At 37.8% G+C, this 18597-nt stretch overlaps 2 protein-coding genes across 4 annotated transcripts; both read left to right on the forward strand.

Moving 5' to 3' along the window:
* The first annotated feature begins 4342 nt into the window (after window positions 1–4342).
* On the forward strand, window positions 4343–10502 carry si:ch1073-15f19.2 (T-cell surface protein tactile). 3 transcript variants are annotated; one of them, XM_020639889.3, is made up of 7 exons: window positions 4348–4526; window positions 4737–5069; window positions 5849–5955; window positions 6109–6265; window positions 8529–8969; window positions 9729–9837; window positions 10063–10502. In XM_020639889.3, the coding sequence occupies exons 1-7, from the start codon at window positions 4445–4447 to the stop codon at window positions 10190–10192; spliced, it is 1359 nt and encodes a 452-aa protein (XP_020495545.2). In that variant the 5' UTR covers window positions 4348–4444; the 3' UTR covers window positions 10193–10502. The 3 variants fall into 3 exon arrangements, with proteins under 3 accessions (XP_020495543.2, XP_020495545.2, XP_020495544.2); XM_020639887.3 differs by having other exon boundaries at window positions 4343–4526; window positions 5849–6265; XM_020639888.3 differs by having other exon boundaries at window positions 4383–4526; window positions 4715–5069; window positions 5849–6265.
* Window positions 10503–11964: 1462 nt separating this feature from the next.
* Window positions 11965–17687, forward strand: LOC109988364 (uncharacterized). The gene is made up of 6 exons (XM_020639820.3): window positions 11965–12104; window positions 12890–12997; window positions 13110–13152; window positions 13332–13516; window positions 15048–15106; window positions 15947–17687. The coding sequence occupies exons 1-6, from the start codon at window positions 12098–12100 to the stop codon at window positions 16418–16420; spliced, it is 876 nt and encodes a 291-aa protein (XP_020495476.2). The 5' UTR covers window positions 11965–12097; the 3' UTR covers window positions 16421–17687.
* The last annotated feature ends 910 nt before the right edge of the window (window positions 17688–18597 follow it).

Below are 18597 nucleotides of genomic sequence, written 5' to 3' on the forward strand. Positions count from 1 at the left end.
GTTCTGACAAGCTATAAAACCCATTTTTATCCTCCACAATGGCTCTCTCAATTTGTCTTTCCCTCCCTCCCTCACTCACTCACTCACTCACTCACGCTCTCACTTCAGTCAGCCTCCCAAATTACAAACTTCCACCATGTTGTTCAGAGGTTTACGTTGCACTGCCATTGCTGTGCTTGTTTTATGTGGCCATCCATTCATTTTTCAAAGAAACACTTTGAAACATATTGGGGGTAATAAGGAAAACAGAAAACATATAATAGGAGCAATTGATGACAGGTGAAAGGGGTTGAAACAATCTTAGTAAATTTGTCATGTTTTGGGCAAGTCAATAAAAGTGGATAAAAAATGTTGGGCAGTTTTCCTTGGGTCTGTTCTGAACCATATGCCTGCTTTGGACATGAACAGTGACGTTGGTCTCTCTGTCACTGTCCCACGAGCTCAACGGGAACTCACTCTGCACAGAAGTTAAGACAACTAAACTTTTCACACTACGAATGGCTTTTAGTAAAAAAAAACACTATGAATTGAAATTTTCTTTTGCAGTTTTGTTCAGAGAATGAAGCCAAATTACTTTGTCAATCATTTAGTTCCTATATTGGCACACGTCAACAGCCAAATTATACTGTATGATTTATGACCAAATATTTGCCAAACCATCATCAAGCCCTGCCTTCACTTTCTTTTAAGATCAAATTTTTTTTTAAAGTTGCAGCTTGCACACTTGAAGCTACTGTGAGGAAACATGCCTGTAAAAATAGCTGGCGACAGGAAAGTTTCAATTTAGAAGCCACAATGTTACAGTTTCTTTTAGCAGACACTTTTTTTTTTGTCTAAAGCGACATACATTAGCTTTACATTCTGCTGGCTCCTGCAACGGAGCAATTTTGGGTTTAGTGTCTTGTCCAAGGACACTTTGATAAGTGAGTGCAGACGTTGGGAATCAAAGTGCTAACCTTCCAGTTAGAAAAAAGAACTGAGCCCCAGGCACTTCTGGTCCATGTGGAAACCTGCAAAATGGAAATGGAAACAACTCCTGGACTGTTACATCCATACAAGGAGAAAAATGTTGGAAAAGGAGAGTGGGAACAGTGTTGACTTCGCATTCTGCCCACTAGTCATCAGTTTGCCAGAGCTGGCTGAACATAATAGTATCCACCTGGAGTGCTGTAATCTCTTGTTTAGATCCAGCACATCAGGTAGTTGCATAAGGATTGAGCTGTCTGGTGTGCCCTCAGAAAAGTATGTTAGCAATTATGTGTTTTAAAAGGTTTTAAAAGCAAGTATATCTCTGACCTAACTATAAAGCTTCCTCATAGAAAATGTATCAAAATCAAGTTTTTTTGAGCATCATGCTTTCAAATGGTTTGTAGGACATTGACCCCAAGAGTTCGGTGGGAGGCATTAAGAATAACAACACAGAAAATAGTCAAGCTTATCTATATAGAAACTCTGCACAGTACGTTAACTGTAAGTGACAGGAGCATTGAACTCCGCAACAACTTTTTTTTTAAATTAGCACTGTTACAATGTTCGGTTCCAATAAAAGTTCCTTGTCTACAGGAACTACTAACTAAAAAGTTAATATATATTAATAATCATACCTAAAAATGATCAATGTTCTAATACGATTTCTCAAAACAGATAGGATATGTTTCATTTTCTTTGGCTGGAGGTAGCACAAGTTACACACTTTCATTAGCAGATTATTTAAATAGTCTCTGAGGGGTCGGACTGGTTCGGTAGTCAAACATTCTGTACAGCACACTCACATTTTAATATCAAACGCCCTCTAATAATCTAGCTTGTTCACAGATCTAACACTGTGCTCCAAGCAAAACAGAGCAGTGAATCTGGCTAAATGAGCGATGCAGAATGTGTCAATGTGTGTTAACACTGCTCACACAGTCCCTTGAGGTCAACAGCCACACAAACATGCGCACACAGTTGCAAATGTCCATGCAGAGAGATGACAATTAGTGTTCTGGCGCCATATGTTGCAGAAAGTGTCATTTGCTGCAGGTCGCAGGGGTGCCCCAGAGCCCTGGAGACGGCTAGAGCAGACTTGACCTCAGTGTGCGACCATTAATGTGTGCAGGAGGGGAAGGGTGCACCGGCAGGTCAGCGCACTTTCTTTCTGTCTCATCACACCAGAGGAAGCAGAAGGGCAGAGCCAACCAAAGCTTGTAATTCACTTTCTTCATTATTATCTAATTGTGAATGAGAATAGTTCCTATTTAACTTGAACATTGGGAAGTCATTACAAACTAAAATACTCCTTATCGGCCAAATGCCTCACATTTTGTTCTTCTCGTTTTGCTTGGACGGCTGAATGAAGTCGTCACCGTGATGTTAAATTCTGACAGAAATCCTTCAGACTCCCATGACTCCCAGGGGGAAGTCATGCTGGCCTTTTCAAAAGGAGCAATGCAGCAAGGTCCCCTTACACTTTGATAAAACACTGACAGAATACTGATGGAAATCTCTCTTAGGATGGCAGTCACTCCTCTAAGCTCTAATTTGAGTTATAAAGGTCACAGGGAATAAGTAAAAAGTATCACATATCTAAATGCACTGGGAGGTCGATTGAGAGTTTATTCATTATAAATGAAGGGGAGAACTTAGAATATGTGAAAAAGAGATGAAAGAATTAAAGGTTGAAAAGCAGTTTGGATAACAAAATCTTCAGACGAACTCACAGTTGAGTTTGCCATTTTTTTTTAATGGCTAATGAAAGTGCTTAAAAAAACAGCTCTGGGACAATAACCTTCAAAATCATTCAACATATATTGATGTTGCTCTGTTTGTCTCTTCTCCTTCTTCCTGCATCTTCCCCTATCCCACTGTCCAAGCCCAACACAGTTTCAACAGATGGCTGTTCAACATGAGTCTGGTTTTGCTCAAGGTTTCTGCCTCTTAAACAAAGTTTTTCCTTGCCACTGTTACTTTGCTAAATAATGTTTAGTGCTCATGGTGGATAAATATTGGGTCTTTATAGATAATATAACAAAAAGTTCAGCCTTGTACCTGCTCTTTTGTAACATTAAACAACAAAGCGTAAAGTTGACCTGCTCTTTTGTAAAGTGTCTTGACATAACATTATTATCCAAATATTTAACTAGAATCCAAGAAGCACATTTTTTTTTAAACAATATTTAACTTGTTGTCAGAAATGACTTAGCCTATGCAATACCTTACATAAGTTTCAACCCCATAGTCAATTTTCTACATTTTACAGGGTCATACGCTGTAATTCCAAAAATTTCTTTGGCTTTTTTACGGTTTCATTAGATCAGTCCAAACATCATAGTTCTATATGATACACAACTTTACCTAAAGGTTGCATCTGATTTTACTTCTAGGTTTTGCAGAAAAGCACTGCATTAAAAAAACAAAAAAACATATGAACACCCCGCACTATCCCCCTCTTCAAAATATGTGCTTTTCTGTCATATACAACCCATATAAAAAACACTTTCATTTGCAGTTTGACAAATTCAAGATAAGTTCAAGGTGGTAGAAAACTTAAGCAAAGGAACTGTAAGTGCTCAAAGAGATCGTTTCTGGTTTGAAGTTCCAAACATATTTATCAATTTATTCTTACTATCAGTGCTTACTGGATGTAATCATAGAAAATGTACTCTCAAAGCTGCAGTAAGATTCAAATTAATAATCATTTAAGGCATTACAAATCCAATGTTGTGATATAACGTCATACCGGAATATTATTGCATGACTCTCAAGAAACAGGTAAACAAATGATAATTGGATGTAATAAAATCACATTTGCCAGACCTTCCCGTTATAAATGTAATGTTCTTTTTCATCTGTTTATCCATGTGCAGGCGTGATGGGTTTTACTGCTCTGTAACATCCCTGCTAACAAGCACAGAGGGCAGAAAAAAAATCAGTTCTTCCCAATCTACTCTTAGATCAGTGCAATGTTATATATAAGCAAGCTAGAAGTCAATATAAGGGGCAGTCTTTTCTCTCTTTAATGGTTCACCTTGTAAAAAAGACAAACTAAAGTACAGAATCACAGCTGACAATTCAGTGACCCCCAAGTGGATTATTGTTGTTCAACCAGTGCATGTTCAATGTTTAATCAATTTAAGAAATGAGGTAATTCAAAATAAATAATTTAATCTTTCAGTCTCGTGTTTCAAGATTCAGTACAGCATCTTGTTAGTTTATTTAAAGAAAATGAAGATGATAAGCAGTGCAAAGATGTTTATTGCAAATCCTTTTTTAACCAGACGTTTACACCGCAAAGCTTCAGCGCTGCACGTATGACTCACTCATGTCTCAGTGTGGCTTCCTGTTCAGATATGTCACCCGGTTCTCTGGCTCAACAGTCTCTGCACAACTCTTTAACCTCAGTTAGCAGTCTATTGTTCCTGCCTTTTACAAGAGTCCCTCAACAGATTCAACCTGATTGATTGTAATGAGTTTGGGGAGCTCAGACATGGCTGGAAGTGCGTTGGGACTGGCCTCCTCTCTCCTGCTCCTTGCCTCTATGATACAAGGTAATCCTGGTACACATGTGGTGTTTTTCATATAATAATCCAGCCTTGATGGGATATTCATCATTGGGTTTGAAATGTGCATTGGCTTCTAGACTGCCTCAGTGTAACTTTGTCTGCCTGCATCCGAGCAGGCTGTAACATCAGCGTTAAGTGTGTTTTTTCCCCCTTCACTCTTTCCCTGATTCCAGTGCTGTCGTATGTGCTTGACAGGGCTCCAGGATGTTGAGGTGTTTCATCATGAAGAGATGGAGGCACTAGTGGGCCAGAATGTTACTTTACCCTGCACTGTAAGAAATACTGATCTCAAGATTATCAGCATTGAATGGAAAAAAAGGCAAAACAAAGACATAAAACTGGCGCTGTACAGCCGAGATTATGGAGTCAATTACTTCTGGTCTAATGTCAGCATCCATACTCAGAAGGAGTCAATGGGCTCTTTACAGCTTTCTACAGTTTCTAAATGGGACAGTGGTATCTATATTTGTGACCTTACGATGTTCCCTCATGGCACGATCAGGAAAGAAACAAAGTTAGAGATCAAAGGTAAGACCAAGTACATGCAGAGCAATACAAACACTCCTCAACCAGACAGCTTTGTAGGATTTACATTTGAAAAAAACAACTGTTTTTCATTTCATGACTGATGCCAGTAACTTAATTTGAGTATTGGCTGATACCATTTTGCCCTCCGATACCAACAAAATAAAATAAAAACTATACATAATATTGATGGAAAAACACAAATTGCTGACTTGACTGATATTACACTATCTCCTAGCATCATATTGTTATTATTAGTTATTATAACATGACAATTTCCCTAACACTTTTGCAACCACGCAGTGAAATGAGAGGCATACTCGCCGATACCCAATTCGGAATTTTTTTAATAGATTGGAGGGTAATTTTTATATCTGTGTCAGTAAGACGTGCAGACATATTTTATCAAATTTTTTGTTGTATAAATTTAATTTCATACTGAGTTGCATCAGAGCTCCTCTCACAAGTTGTTTAACACTGATTAAATGTTCATTGTAATGATGCAAGGCCACATCTAAGGGCTTTGTCTGCCGTGATGCTTTTATGTTTGGCCTATTTTCTCCTCTGGTCAATGTCACGTAGTCGTACAATAACACAGACACAATACACCCTTACCTTCTTTTCAGTGTATTGTAGGTGTGTTACGACCATATGGAGGCAGAGCATAATTACAGGAGGTGTTCATACAATCTTTGGCTGATAGAGCTACCCAGTGTGTTCATTTTACTGTACATGTTCCTGTTGTTGTCGATTCAAATTAAGCTACATTTTCTCTCCATTAGATGATGCAATACAGTGTGATGTTGATAGCACTGTTGAGGTCCATACTGGTGGAAATGTGTCCATTAACTGCACAGCGCCCTCAGATGCTCAGTACACATGGACCAAGGTAATGGAAATCAGAACATTTATGCAATCCAAGCAAAATCTGTTCCAGTCACTGATAGTTGAATTGATTTGTTACCTCTGTGGTGAAAATAATGCAAACCATCCTTACAATATGTATGTCATTTGCATGCTACATAACCCTGTTTTGCCCCAGAACAAGACGGTGGTGTCCGTGAATGAATTTCTGCAGCTTTGGCAGGTAACTGAAGCTCACACAGGGGTTTATACACTGACTGTCAACACAGGAAACCAAACCATGCAAAAAGAGTTTATCATCACAGTGCTCACCGAAACCACAAGCTCAAGTACAGGTGAGCTTCTCAAATTGTTGTGCATCTGTTCTTCTCTTTTTTTCCTCCATTTCAGCGTTTTCCTCAGGGTTGGATTAAAAAAAAAATCAAATAGAGGTCCCAGGAGGCTGAATGACTTAATAAACTGCACTGGACAGGAGAGCTGATACTTGACTGTTGTTATTAAACTGCAGCTCACTCAATTTTTTTAATTAGCTAAAGGAGCAGATTCAGAGGATTTTGAGAACACATGGGACAAGAAACATGAATCAACTGGGTGCTACTGCACTTTCAGAGTGAAATTCTCAATTATTTGCTGCAAATCAATTTCACTGTGGGATTTAGGGTTAATACTGGACTAAGCGAAACTAAAGCAGGTCTTATAATTGTAAAAGAACCAAACTTCAAGTTTTATGCCCCCACTGGTGATACAAAACTTGGTGTAGTGTTTTTAGTGGGCTTTGCTGTGGCTGGAAAATAATCCTTGCTTGACTGATTTCACGTCCTGTAAATGTGTTAGTTATGAGAGTTTCAATATATAACAAACAAAAAAAAACAAAAGCCACACATGCATAAAGACACTTCCTGCTCTTCCACTCTATTGTCTTTCAAACCTCAAGGCAAGAACAAAAACACAGTTAAGTCTCTATATCATGACAAGGGTAAGAGCACAATCTGTTGGACGGATTGAAGTAGTGCAGCTACAATGAATGGCTGAAATAAAATACTTGACACAGGCACCAACGCACCGTTGTGTATTGGATCCCATTGCAAGGTAGAATTGGACTCCATTGAATAAAGTTGTAAATTAGCAGAGTTGGCACATTTCAATTCCTCAACTGTGGCTTATAGTAGATGTTAACTCAGATTATTGATGGTTCTGTCCGTATTTATGAATGGGTTATGCATGGTAGAAAATAAATATGAGAAATAAAGTGAAGTACAATGGATGAAGAAATACATTTGCACAATAATGCTGACTTTGCAATTCCGGCCAACACCTTTTCTTCAGGGTCAGCGCCCATAGCGTCACTGTCCACCCTCTTGAATGAGCCCATTGCCTTTTTTTTCACCCATTGATTATTCACTGGGTGCTCATAAATGCCAACTCGGCCCATGTTTTAATGATGTATCACTGGGATCTGGGTATTTTAAAGTGATGTGGTGCATTATTCATACTTCTCTCTCTTTATTCAGACTCCCAATGTGAGGCTTTAAAAAAATAGTTTGCAATTTCCTGACATGTAAAAACTCAAACACCTAAAGTTTTGTTATGGTGTTTTTTCCCCCTGAAGCCGTGAAATATGTAACTACACCTCGTAAAGAAAACATGTAGCAAAAAACTGAATGTGAAACTATGACTATGACTTTGCATTTGAGTTTGTTTGGATAAGGCAAACTAGATAAAAATTTTGAGATGGTGATTTTGTTACCTTTGGACAAAGCCAGATGTAACTGTTTTCCCATGTTTCCACTCTTCATACTAAGCTAAGCTAATCTGCTGCGGCTTTATCTTACCAAACAGATATAACTGGCATTTTTAAAGTACTTTCTAGAGCATGTTCCTAGTGAGTCAAAATAGTTTTCAATTTACCTCACACAGCTAAACACAGTCGATAACCAGACTGTTTCTGACCTGTTTTATTGTTATTTGAAACAGTTTATCATACTATTCAAACACAAAATTGTTATTATGTGTGGCACTTTGCGACAGTAGAGCTGAGAGAGAAGGCCTGTTAACCTGAGATAAAGCCCCAGCTAGAGGCGATTGGCTGCATTACACCTGAAACACAACATCTATATGTCATAAACCCCGCCTCCTCAATGATTACAGATGGGACACCTGGGTCAAACTTGATTCTCAATGTTGGATAATTTTTTCTCAAACCTGGTATTGTCATAATAGTTATTATCACCAATTTTGTGATCAATTCTTTTGATTGAGTTATTTGATGCTATAACGGCTAAAGAAAACATAAAGAACACTAACACAAGAGTGTCTGCTTTAAATTAACATAAGAATCTGTTCTGCTGTGGACTGTACCACCTTTTGCCGTTTCATCTATAACTTAGTGGAATCAGTAGGGACCTACCTGCAGACTCTGGTGGTAAATTTGCAATATGTCAGTGCCCGTCTCCGAGATATTATGGCTTCATCTGGTTCAATGGAAGGAGGCCAAGGGACGCTGTCCATTGGTATATTCAGTCTGGCAATGACACAACAGGACATTGTTGCTGACAGTATGCTTATTGAAGTACCATTTTTTTTTTTTACATCTTTCAGATCTTGTCACACTGTCACCACAATCTAATGGAACTGAGACGGGTTTGATCCAAACAAAAGACAGCAACTTAACCACATCAGCGACCACTGGGCTTCCAACTGTAAACAACACTTTGCCATGGACCATGAGAGATTTAACATTTAACAATTCACACCCCACCAATGTGTCAACCCCATTTATAAATGACACACATGTCAGTGTCACATCAACCCCTGACCCACATCACTTTAGCAATTCCAGCTATCAGGAGTTAAACCAGACTGACAGCTTGAACGCGTCCACTTCAGTGGCCAGAGATCTATCCACAACAGTAAGTTATGGCAGCACGTTGTTCGGCTCAACACAGGAGAACAGAAATGAGTCTATGTGGGGCACTGGACACCCTGATGGAACCTCAACCATGAGCACTGGAAATAAAACCATGGTCACTGAGAATGAAGGTAATAATAATGACCTCATATTTCACAGGTCATTAGTCCATGGATTGTATAAATGCAACTCTCCCAGGAAAGACAGTTGTTGCTAGAGATTTATAGTATTTTTCTGCGATCCTGAGTCATCCAGTATCTCTTGGTTTGCCCCAAATTGTATTCTAGAGGAACTCTTAGATTGTTTTTGAAATGTTATTCGCTCTGAGTATTGCTTAAACTGGGTTAGCTTTGCTTGTGGCTGACAAGTCAAAGTAGGCAGCAGCAGCAACGGCAAGAAAACAATAAAAGGGGTTTTAAAGGGGGGAAAAAGACAGAGAATATATCAAAATGTTCTTAAGGCAAGGCCCAATCCAAACTAGAGCTGGATCGTAACCTTTTTTTTTTTTTATCTCTACCATCTTCATCTCAACTGCATTGTGAGGCTACACAGAGCCCCCCCCCCCCCCCCCCCCCCCTTTTCTCAAGGCTTGATTCTCTAACTTGGTTTCTTTCCTGATCGAGCAATGAGGCTTGATTTCAAGGTTGAAATATTGTTAGAAGAAGTTCAAGCTCTGGGTTTGCACACCAATAAAGTGAGGGGGAGGGTTGGAAGGCATGCTTTAAGCTACAGATGCAAAAAGTTCCCCACTCTAGTGTCAGATTTATCAATATATTTTGGAATCTGACAGGTTTGGCCAAAGTTAGCTGATCTATAGCTTAGACACTTTCATTTAGCAGTTGCTGTCCTCCATAATGACACTTTCCCCCCTCTCTGGATATGCTTCTTAGGTGCCAAAGTTGTCCGCAGTCATCTGTTGTTGGTGTTAATAATCATTCTATTGCTGGTAGTGATCGCTGCGACTGGATTTCTCTACAGGAGACATATCATAAAGAAGAGGTAAAACCCCCGTACATTTCCACTTAGCCATCCGGTTTACCTGCTGACATTTATTCAGGGTCATGCACCCAATGACTAGAAAAAACATGAAAAACTACGAGTCAGAAAGATGCATAAGAACTTTAATATCTGCATGCATCCTAGAGGCAGCTAACTTTCTAGCCACCAGTCGATAATTCTGCTCTCTCCCTGTCTCTCTCTCTCTCTCTATCTCTTGCTCTGCAGGCTGGATCTACCTCCTCCGTTCAAACCCCCTCCTCCTCCTGTCAAGTATACTGCAGCAAGACAGCGTGACATTTACACACAGCCTTACCCCACCTCAAGGTGCGACTCTGTGACTAACATGAAAGTGTGAAACCAAACGATATCATTTCATGCCTAAAATAAAACACGACAGGAGCGGATAATTAAATGTAGTAATGTTGGACTATGGTGAAAGCTTCAACCTGTGTAAGTAACATGTAGAATTATAACAAGGTGTATTGTTCTCGATTGTAATTGTTTTAACACAGTTGCAGGCAACTGTGCAAGTGTTTGCAAAAAAAAAAAGTGTTTTTTCCTGGGGATGCTATTGTTTTTAAAATACTTGCTTATGCTTTACTCCTTATGTCTTTAAATTGGTGATAAAGTGTGTCATATAAAAAATAAAAGATGGTTTTGCTTGACTCTGACTACACCTCTGCAGGTGCTTGTTTTATTTTGTTTTGCTTTTTTGAACACTTGCTCCGACCTCAAACTTTTTTGGGGGGTCTGAGTTCCATAGAGAACTTGTTGTTGGCTGCAAGAGTCACTCATTTTTCTACGTTTCTGAATCTCACAGCATCACAGCTGTTTTGTAGGCACATGGCACTCATGTTTTCTTCTTCTTTTTTTCTTTTTTTTTTAATGGCAGTTAGCAACAGCTCTTAGATGCACTCTAGTTGCCATCCAGGGCAAGGACTACATTACAACCAGCCACCAGTAAAACAATGGGAAAAAAATGATACTCTAAAGTTAAGATTAGAGTAGCATGAACTCTTCAATGTTTTATAAATGATTGTCCATTCTAACATTTAAAAATCAAGACCCATCCTAAGTATGGATTTGTTTATCGCCTGAATGCAAATGGGAAAGTTCCTCTTATAGCTGTTCAAAGTTGATAAGTGTAAATTAACTGACCACATCCACCACAAAGTGACACTTTGAAGGGCTTAAACCGCAGACCACATGGATCAAATGGCTGAAGAAACTAAACAACCACTTTATAACATCAAACAGACAAATAGGAAATAGAAATGGACACACTGAGGCAAATCTGAGTCGTCTGGTTTTTCTTTCTGGTGTGTGAACTTTCTCTTTGATCTTTATATACCGGTAGCTGTCGAAATTAAATGGACTTCATCAATTCAATTCGGTTTCTGAGTAAAAACATTTTCCACCAACACTGGACACGCACACACACGTACACACAGATAGCGTTATCTCTTCTAAGTACCGGTAACTGTTCACTTTGAGACAGATTTTTTTTCATACAATTTTCCAACCACAGCCACAAAACCACGCTGTGCTGTGTGTATTGAGACGTGAATTGTTGTTGTACAAAGGATATGACACCCTGTACGTAGATCTTTACATATCTTTACATAATAAATCTATCACTGTTTCCAAACCAACCATGTCTTTTTTTTTTGCAAGATTTAAATAAAGGTTGAATGAATGTGTGTGTTTGTGCAATCTGTGAACTTGAAAAGATGGTTAACACAAGTGGAACCAAAGCACACTTTAAATTTAGGCTAGGTTTGGTATGTAAGATCAAACATTATGTCCAACAAATAAGGGCTCAGATAATAAAATCTATTCATTTTCTTTGTCTCAGAAAATGTTTCTATTTTGACGGAAGTGTATGGAATATTTTCGGTCTAAAAGTGAGACTCTTTTTTTGTTTGTTGTTCTTTGAAATGTACACTTTTTTAAATTAGAAACTGAAGTTGCTAACATGTGTAATTTTTAACAGCTAAATAGCAGTGCGGTTCCTTTCCATGTGAAACCCTATAGTACATCACGATGAGACTTTGTGCCTCAGAATGAGGTTACAAAGTTTCCTGTTTGTAACTGAAGTGCAGCATGTTTGTGCATGTGTCTATTCAAAGCGCTGTGATAAGAGAGGGGTAACTAAGGCGAGGTAAAAATAGACTACAGTGTAGCACACCTCCGTGCCCTGTAAGCTGAAAGCTATTGTGTGTGTCGGATAGACAACTAATTTGTCCAAGACGGCTGGGGTATGACAGGTAGGGTCTGAACCGCTTTTGGAAATTTCAAATTACACAGATTTTCAAACTTGAGTATCAGTTTGTTTTTTATGCTCTTTATGTTTGTAAATGTGTCCCTCTGATTAATTAGCTACATGAAGATTTTTACTGGATAGACAGAAAAGCTTAATCCTTTTTCAAAACAAGAACAAAAGGGAAATATAACGGCATACAAATCTGTTTATTGTAGGGTAGCGTCCAGACAAAACCTGGGAAGTTAATGATACGTAATGTTTGTTCATTCTGCCATGCGTGCCACAGCTAAACTAGGAAACTAGGATTTCTATAAAACCGCTGTTATACCAGGAAGAATGAATTTCAGGACAGAATTATTTGAGTGATGTTGCACGTATAACAATCATGGTTATGGTTTATTCAGATTTCACAAATCCACCCTTTATTATTTTTCTAAAACGTAATTATTGGATGTTACGTATGGTAGATATATTCAGTTTAAACTGGCTGTATTAACGGCCGCAGCTCTTAGTTTTTCCTCTGATTTTGTTTTGTATCTTAAAAAGGTCAGTGATCAGAGTTTTCATAGAAACATTTGATTTCATCGCCAGTGGTGACGCATTTGAAAACTCTTTCATCTTTTCTGTTTGTTACCGAGACATACACGGGGGACTTCCATACAGTGTTTCAGAGATGGAGGATTAAACTTGTCGACTGTTGAATTTAACGTCAGAGAGTATCATTGCAGACATCTGTAAGCAGTGAAACTGTTAGAAGTGTTAATATTTGTTTTTTTGTTTCTCTTTCAGAGTGTAAGACTGAACTGGTAGGGCTGGTGCTGCTCTCTCTGGCCTTGTTGATCTCTGTGTGTGTTAATGTCTTCTTCTGCATTAGGCTGAGAGCCACACTGTGCAAAGGTTCTGTTACATTAAGTCAAATTATCAACAAAAAAAAAATATTTTAATCACCACCAATCACTCTAAACTATGTACGCTTACAGTTGTCTATTATTTGCTGTTTTGCAAACAGACACAGAGACGTGCTGCTACCGACACATTTACCAAGGAGAAAGGTTTGTTTAGTTGTTTTTTTTTCAATTAGGTTAAATCACTTATATATGTTCAGCTACTTTTATTCAGTCCAAAAAATCTTGGTTCTCAATTATTATCAAATATCACTTTTCTTCTTATCTAACAAATATACCTGTTATTGTGACATCTTATGTGTGATTCTTTTCCTCCATATTGGAAGGCTGTCACAGGATGAAGGGCAATATTTTAATTACGTTAATGATCATGAGCAGCAGGAAAATTCCCTCAATCATCATGAGCAGCAGGAAAATTCCCTCAATCATCATGAGCAGCAGGAAAATTCCCTCAATCATCATGAGCAGCAGGAAAATCCAATCTATGGCAACATCAGAACTGAGAGACAAGGTGAGCTCAGGCCAGCTTTCTTTCATCTTCAAAATTAAAAACGTGTCTTTTAATGCCATTGTGTATGTCTGCATGTATGTCTGGAGTACATTACACACGGTCTAATGACTGGCTTATGCTCGTGGGGCCGGAAAAAAAACTTCTTAAGTGCTGATTAAGTGCTTAACTGCTTTTGAAATAAAAGTTCAAACATGAAGTCCTGTTTGGTGATGAGTAGCTGGTTATAGGTGCCACAGGAGCACTTCTTAACTTTTGTCTCGATATTTATGGAAAAAGTGCTTATTTATTTTCTTAACTTTCTTAGGGAAAAACTTAAGAATACATGAGATTCTTGAAAGCAAAGTTTAAATTTCCTCCTTATTTTCTTCGTAACTTTAAGATCACACTACACTTGTCCTAAAATTGTTCCGAGTGAAAATGAAAGCTTCTAAATTCATTTATTTTAGACAACCGATTTCAGTTTTCACTAAACTTGTCTTAACTTTTATTGTTCATTTTAGCTTGCCACTGTTGTTTTTGGTGTACGTCTCCTGTCTTTGAAAATAAGATAGCACAATTAACAGTTAATTTAACCCAAAGAAACTAACTAATGTTGTAATATTTTCCTTTACCCAAAGTTATTTTTTTAATGTAAATTATAAATATGATTAGCACATAAAAATCCCCAACTGTTTTCTACAGCAATAATGTTGACAAACATGCTTATTATAATGTATTGAAATAACATTTCAGGCCTTAAGTCAATGATTTCACACCCAATATACATATAAGCATATGCATAGTCATATTATATAGGGATATATGTCTGCCCTACAGCATCTGAGAAGTTCATCAGTCAGAAAATAAAGAATTTCTGAAAAAAACAATCAGGAATTACACTTACCGACACTCTTAAGAACTTGCTAACTTTTTAATCCAGATTCTTCCGAAGTTTTACCATCGCTTTGGAATTCACTACTAAACACTTTAAAGATCAAGGCACTGGTTCCTTATGGACATTTTAGATTCTTAATTATGAACTTCTTAACTTCTGATTGCACCCGTTGTAATTGTTTGGATTTTAACTTTGCTTTTTAATTGTATGTTTATTTTAACCGATGTTTTTTCTCTGTGATATAAATATATATATATATATATATTCATTGTTTATCTTTTTTATATGCGCAATGTCATTGTGAGGGTTATGCTCGCAATGATTTCTGAGTTTAAATAAAAGACATCATAAAAAGTAAAATAGACAAACCATTTCTATACGAGTCATGCATGGTTGATATACACAATCTTAAGTTTATTTGGATCTGCAGGCCTTTGAACATTTCAGAAAGCTTTTCAAAGCATTTAGAAAATTACTGTTTACTTTTGCATCTCTTCTTTTAAGCCCTTAGTTTTCAAATGTTATGTGGCATTGTTCGTAGTGAAATAAATCAGTGTAGAAATCTTATTGTAGGAGAAACTAAATTCATTTTTTCAATGTATGTATGCCCACTTAGAATGAAAAACTATTTATGCGTTGTTGTTTTTTTTGGATCAGGGTCTGTTCGGGTTTGCTATGAGATGATGACCATGCAGCACACAAGAGATCGTATGAAGGTAATAACTTTGAACATGTGTGCAGACGGCAGGGATCAGCGGCACATTGTCTTTTTGAAGGTTTCAAGCTTTTGTGAGTGAAGACGTGTGTAATTTTATTTTTTTATTGTAAGTCATTTAGCTTGGTGCCTTATAATGAATATTTTTTTACCAACATTTGACAGCATGAGTAGAGTTTTTTCAAACTATTAGAATTACATTTTTCTACATCCGTTGTGCAAGTTACATTTTCTGAGTGTTTGACCTTGATGTTTTTTTACTGATCTATGTTGAATTGCTAATGGGATATTGTCGAGACTGCATGGGTCAATACATAAATCTTTTGAAATGTTTGCAACCCAAATACAGAGGGCGAAATGTAGTGATTATAACATGCACTAAAGATGACATTCAAGAATATGTTTTTGAGCTGTTTACAAGTTTAATTAAAATCTCAACCTATGGCATAAAAATATTTGGGTTATTCTGGTACCAGTGTTTTTATAAAATTATATTTTAGGGGCTTTTGTTCTCACGTTCACACTGGTACTATTTATATATATATATGCTGGTCTGCATGCAAACTGATATATCCTGTAGACCACTTGGGAGTTCTACTGACGGGTTTGCTTGTAAAACGGAAACCAGCTGACACCATAGGTGTTGTGGTCTGACAAAGTGTGAACTGATGTACACACTTCAGCACAACATGTCCTAAAAATAACTACACACACAGAAACGCACACAAACATGCTGCCACATGATCTACACTTAAATACAATATTTTTAAGACTTTTGTCTGTCAATTTTTACACCTAGATAGAAACATTTCATACCTATTTTGTCATTTTCTGCAACCAGACTTTAGAGGCTGACCTGAATTATGCTTCACTGGATCTGAAGTTGGCAAAGAAACACAAGAAGAGGCATCGCCATAAGCATCAGGGACGAAACAGCCTTCAAGATCAGCTGACAGTCCACCCTGTGAATGCTTTCATGGTGGTCGAGGCAGACTTGGACGCTCACCTTCCGTCCAGAGACACCAGCACCATGGTGTCCCACAGTAGCATCTACCTGAACAGTCAACAGATAGTACAGGAGGCAGAGGAGATGGAGAGAGAATGGGGGATGAATGTGGAGAGGGAGAAAGAAAGTTGGGAGGGAATAAGAGGAGAGGACGATCACATGAATAAAGTGAGGAAAGGAAGGGAAGAAAGTGAGGAAAGAATGGAGTTTAGTATTGGGAATGTATGTGCACTTACTTCAAAGGCTGAGGAAAGTTGCACAAATCATTTTATTGGTAGCTTTAGTCATGATGATGTCCAACAAGATTAGCCTGAGCTGAACAGGCCGCCTCAAAAAGCCAACAAACACTTTTTCTACATTTGTGTCTTTAAAGATGCAGCTTTAATATTTAATGAGCTCTGCACAGTTGAGCAATTTCCTTTTTCATGCAAACAAACAACCTCTTGATGTCTACACATTGAGCAACAGAGGAACAAACATGCACCTTTTCTCTTCAGATGATGCAATAAAGGTAGAGGATTAAAAGAGAAAGGAAACTGTGTGTGCGTGACATTTAGAGGTCAAGGGCTGTATATGGAAATGTTTGAATTATTATGAAAGCTGTGGAAAAACTTAAAATCATCACAGGACACGGAAGATCATTTACAGACAAAAGAAAAGATGTCTCATACCGAAGGTGTGAGGAAAATAAATCCTACAATTTTTTTCCATGCTGTAGGGGATTCCTGAGCCAAAAGAGGTGATTCTTTCTTACTGTAAATAAATGGACACTTAAACATCTGATTTTCATTCCATATGGTTCACATGGAAGAAATTAAAGGTAAGAAGTGAAAAAGGGGAAAGCTATGAGTGGGACATATTATATATTTTCCTCTTGTGGGTTTATTGTATAAACATCACCCACAGTGGATTTATTCCTTGTCATAGTAATGATCAATTGATTCACTTTCTAATCTATCGCACTAACGATCTAGCATGCTAACAGTTTAAACGATGATTTGCTTCTCTGTGATCCCGAAACAGAATGAGAAGTCACAGCCCACTGAGGTAACTGAGCTTAGAAGTGAACTCGGCAGTCACAGACATGCCACACACTCACCATTTTTTTTGACAGTTTTTCAATAGCTGTCCATGGCCTACTTCCTGTATGGATTTATCTCTGGCCTCAAGCGCTCTGAATCAAACTGTCACAGACAGGATGGAAACGACACAAAAGAACACACAGATATAACACAACTCTCTCAGAAACTATCAAAATATTACTCAAAGCATGGAAAATAAAATGTCTTTGCACAGTTTTTCGCTTTAGGTTATTTAGGTGACATCATGATAAAAAATTATTTTTTCTCCAAAAACGCAAATTACATTTTCAAGCATATTTCAACGGCAGATGAGATACTGGAAAGGGCAAAAGCAAAATATTTTATTCTACCATTTACAGTTTTGCATGTTGAAGTTTCCTCCTGTCATTCACAGCCCTCTGTCTGTGCAAAAAGTATTTAATAGTGTATCATAAAGCAGTATGAGACTTCAGATGTCTGGGTTAATCAAATAAAGGAAATGCTTCTGTCTTTTATCTCAAATGTCCTCCTTTTGTTCTCTTGTGTCTTGACTGTATTCCCCTGTAGAGCTACACAGGTGACCAAGTATCACAGAGAGGAAGGCCAGAAGTAGGCCAGTACTGACATTACTGCTGTGGTTGTAGCTTCTTAATATGTCCAGCTTTAACTTGTCAGATGTTATGGATAAATGTTTTCACATGAAAAGTGCATTTGGAAGTAATCTAATGTCCAGTATCAAAAACAGTTAATAAAGACTAACTAACTAACCAAATTTAATCAGTTAGTTTGTTTTAAAGTTATGGCCTGTAGGTTTTGACATCACATAGAGCAGCTCTGGGGACTTTTTGTCTTACTTAAAGGTCAGGCTACTTCTGCTTTGTTATTGACAGTTCAGGAAACTAAACTAAAGGTAAACTACTGTTTAACTTGTTTGAACAACCGATGTTGTTGTAGTTGTCCAATATAGGCCTGTAAGCTACATGGTATGTTTAAAACTAGGAATTGTAGGCTAAATAACATTAGCCTGTGAATGTTAATCGCTGCTTTTGAGCGAAACAACTTAAAATTCAGTGGCTTTGTTCATACGTGATGGGAAATGGAGGGATATTGATAACTCAACTGTTCAAGCTCAAGTAACACGATAAGCTCGCTCTTCTCAGTGTGCATTGTGCCATGAGTCTTAACCATGATACATAAATGTGCTGGTTCGGTGAGGGGTTCGGAGCTATGAGCAGAACTAGTTATCATTTTACGTTGAGTTTTCTCAGAATTAAGTCTGGGAAAGTATTAGGATATATGAATTGAGGCAATGGCAATGAGGTTTGACCAAAGACTGGGTTTACAGTCTATGGGTTTGACGGGTTTTACAGAATGAACATCAGGTTAGGCTGTTTTAAGAGTCCTTGGGTCATGGGTGAAATGTAT

The sequence above is a fragment of the Labrus bergylta genome, chromosome 14 (genome assembly GCF_963930695.1).
Source record: "Labrus bergylta chromosome 14, fLabBer1.1, whole genome shotgun sequence".
In the NCBI taxonomy this organism is placed as follows: domain Eukaryota; kingdom Metazoa; phylum Chordata; class Actinopteri; order Labriformes; family Labridae; genus Labrus; species Labrus bergylta.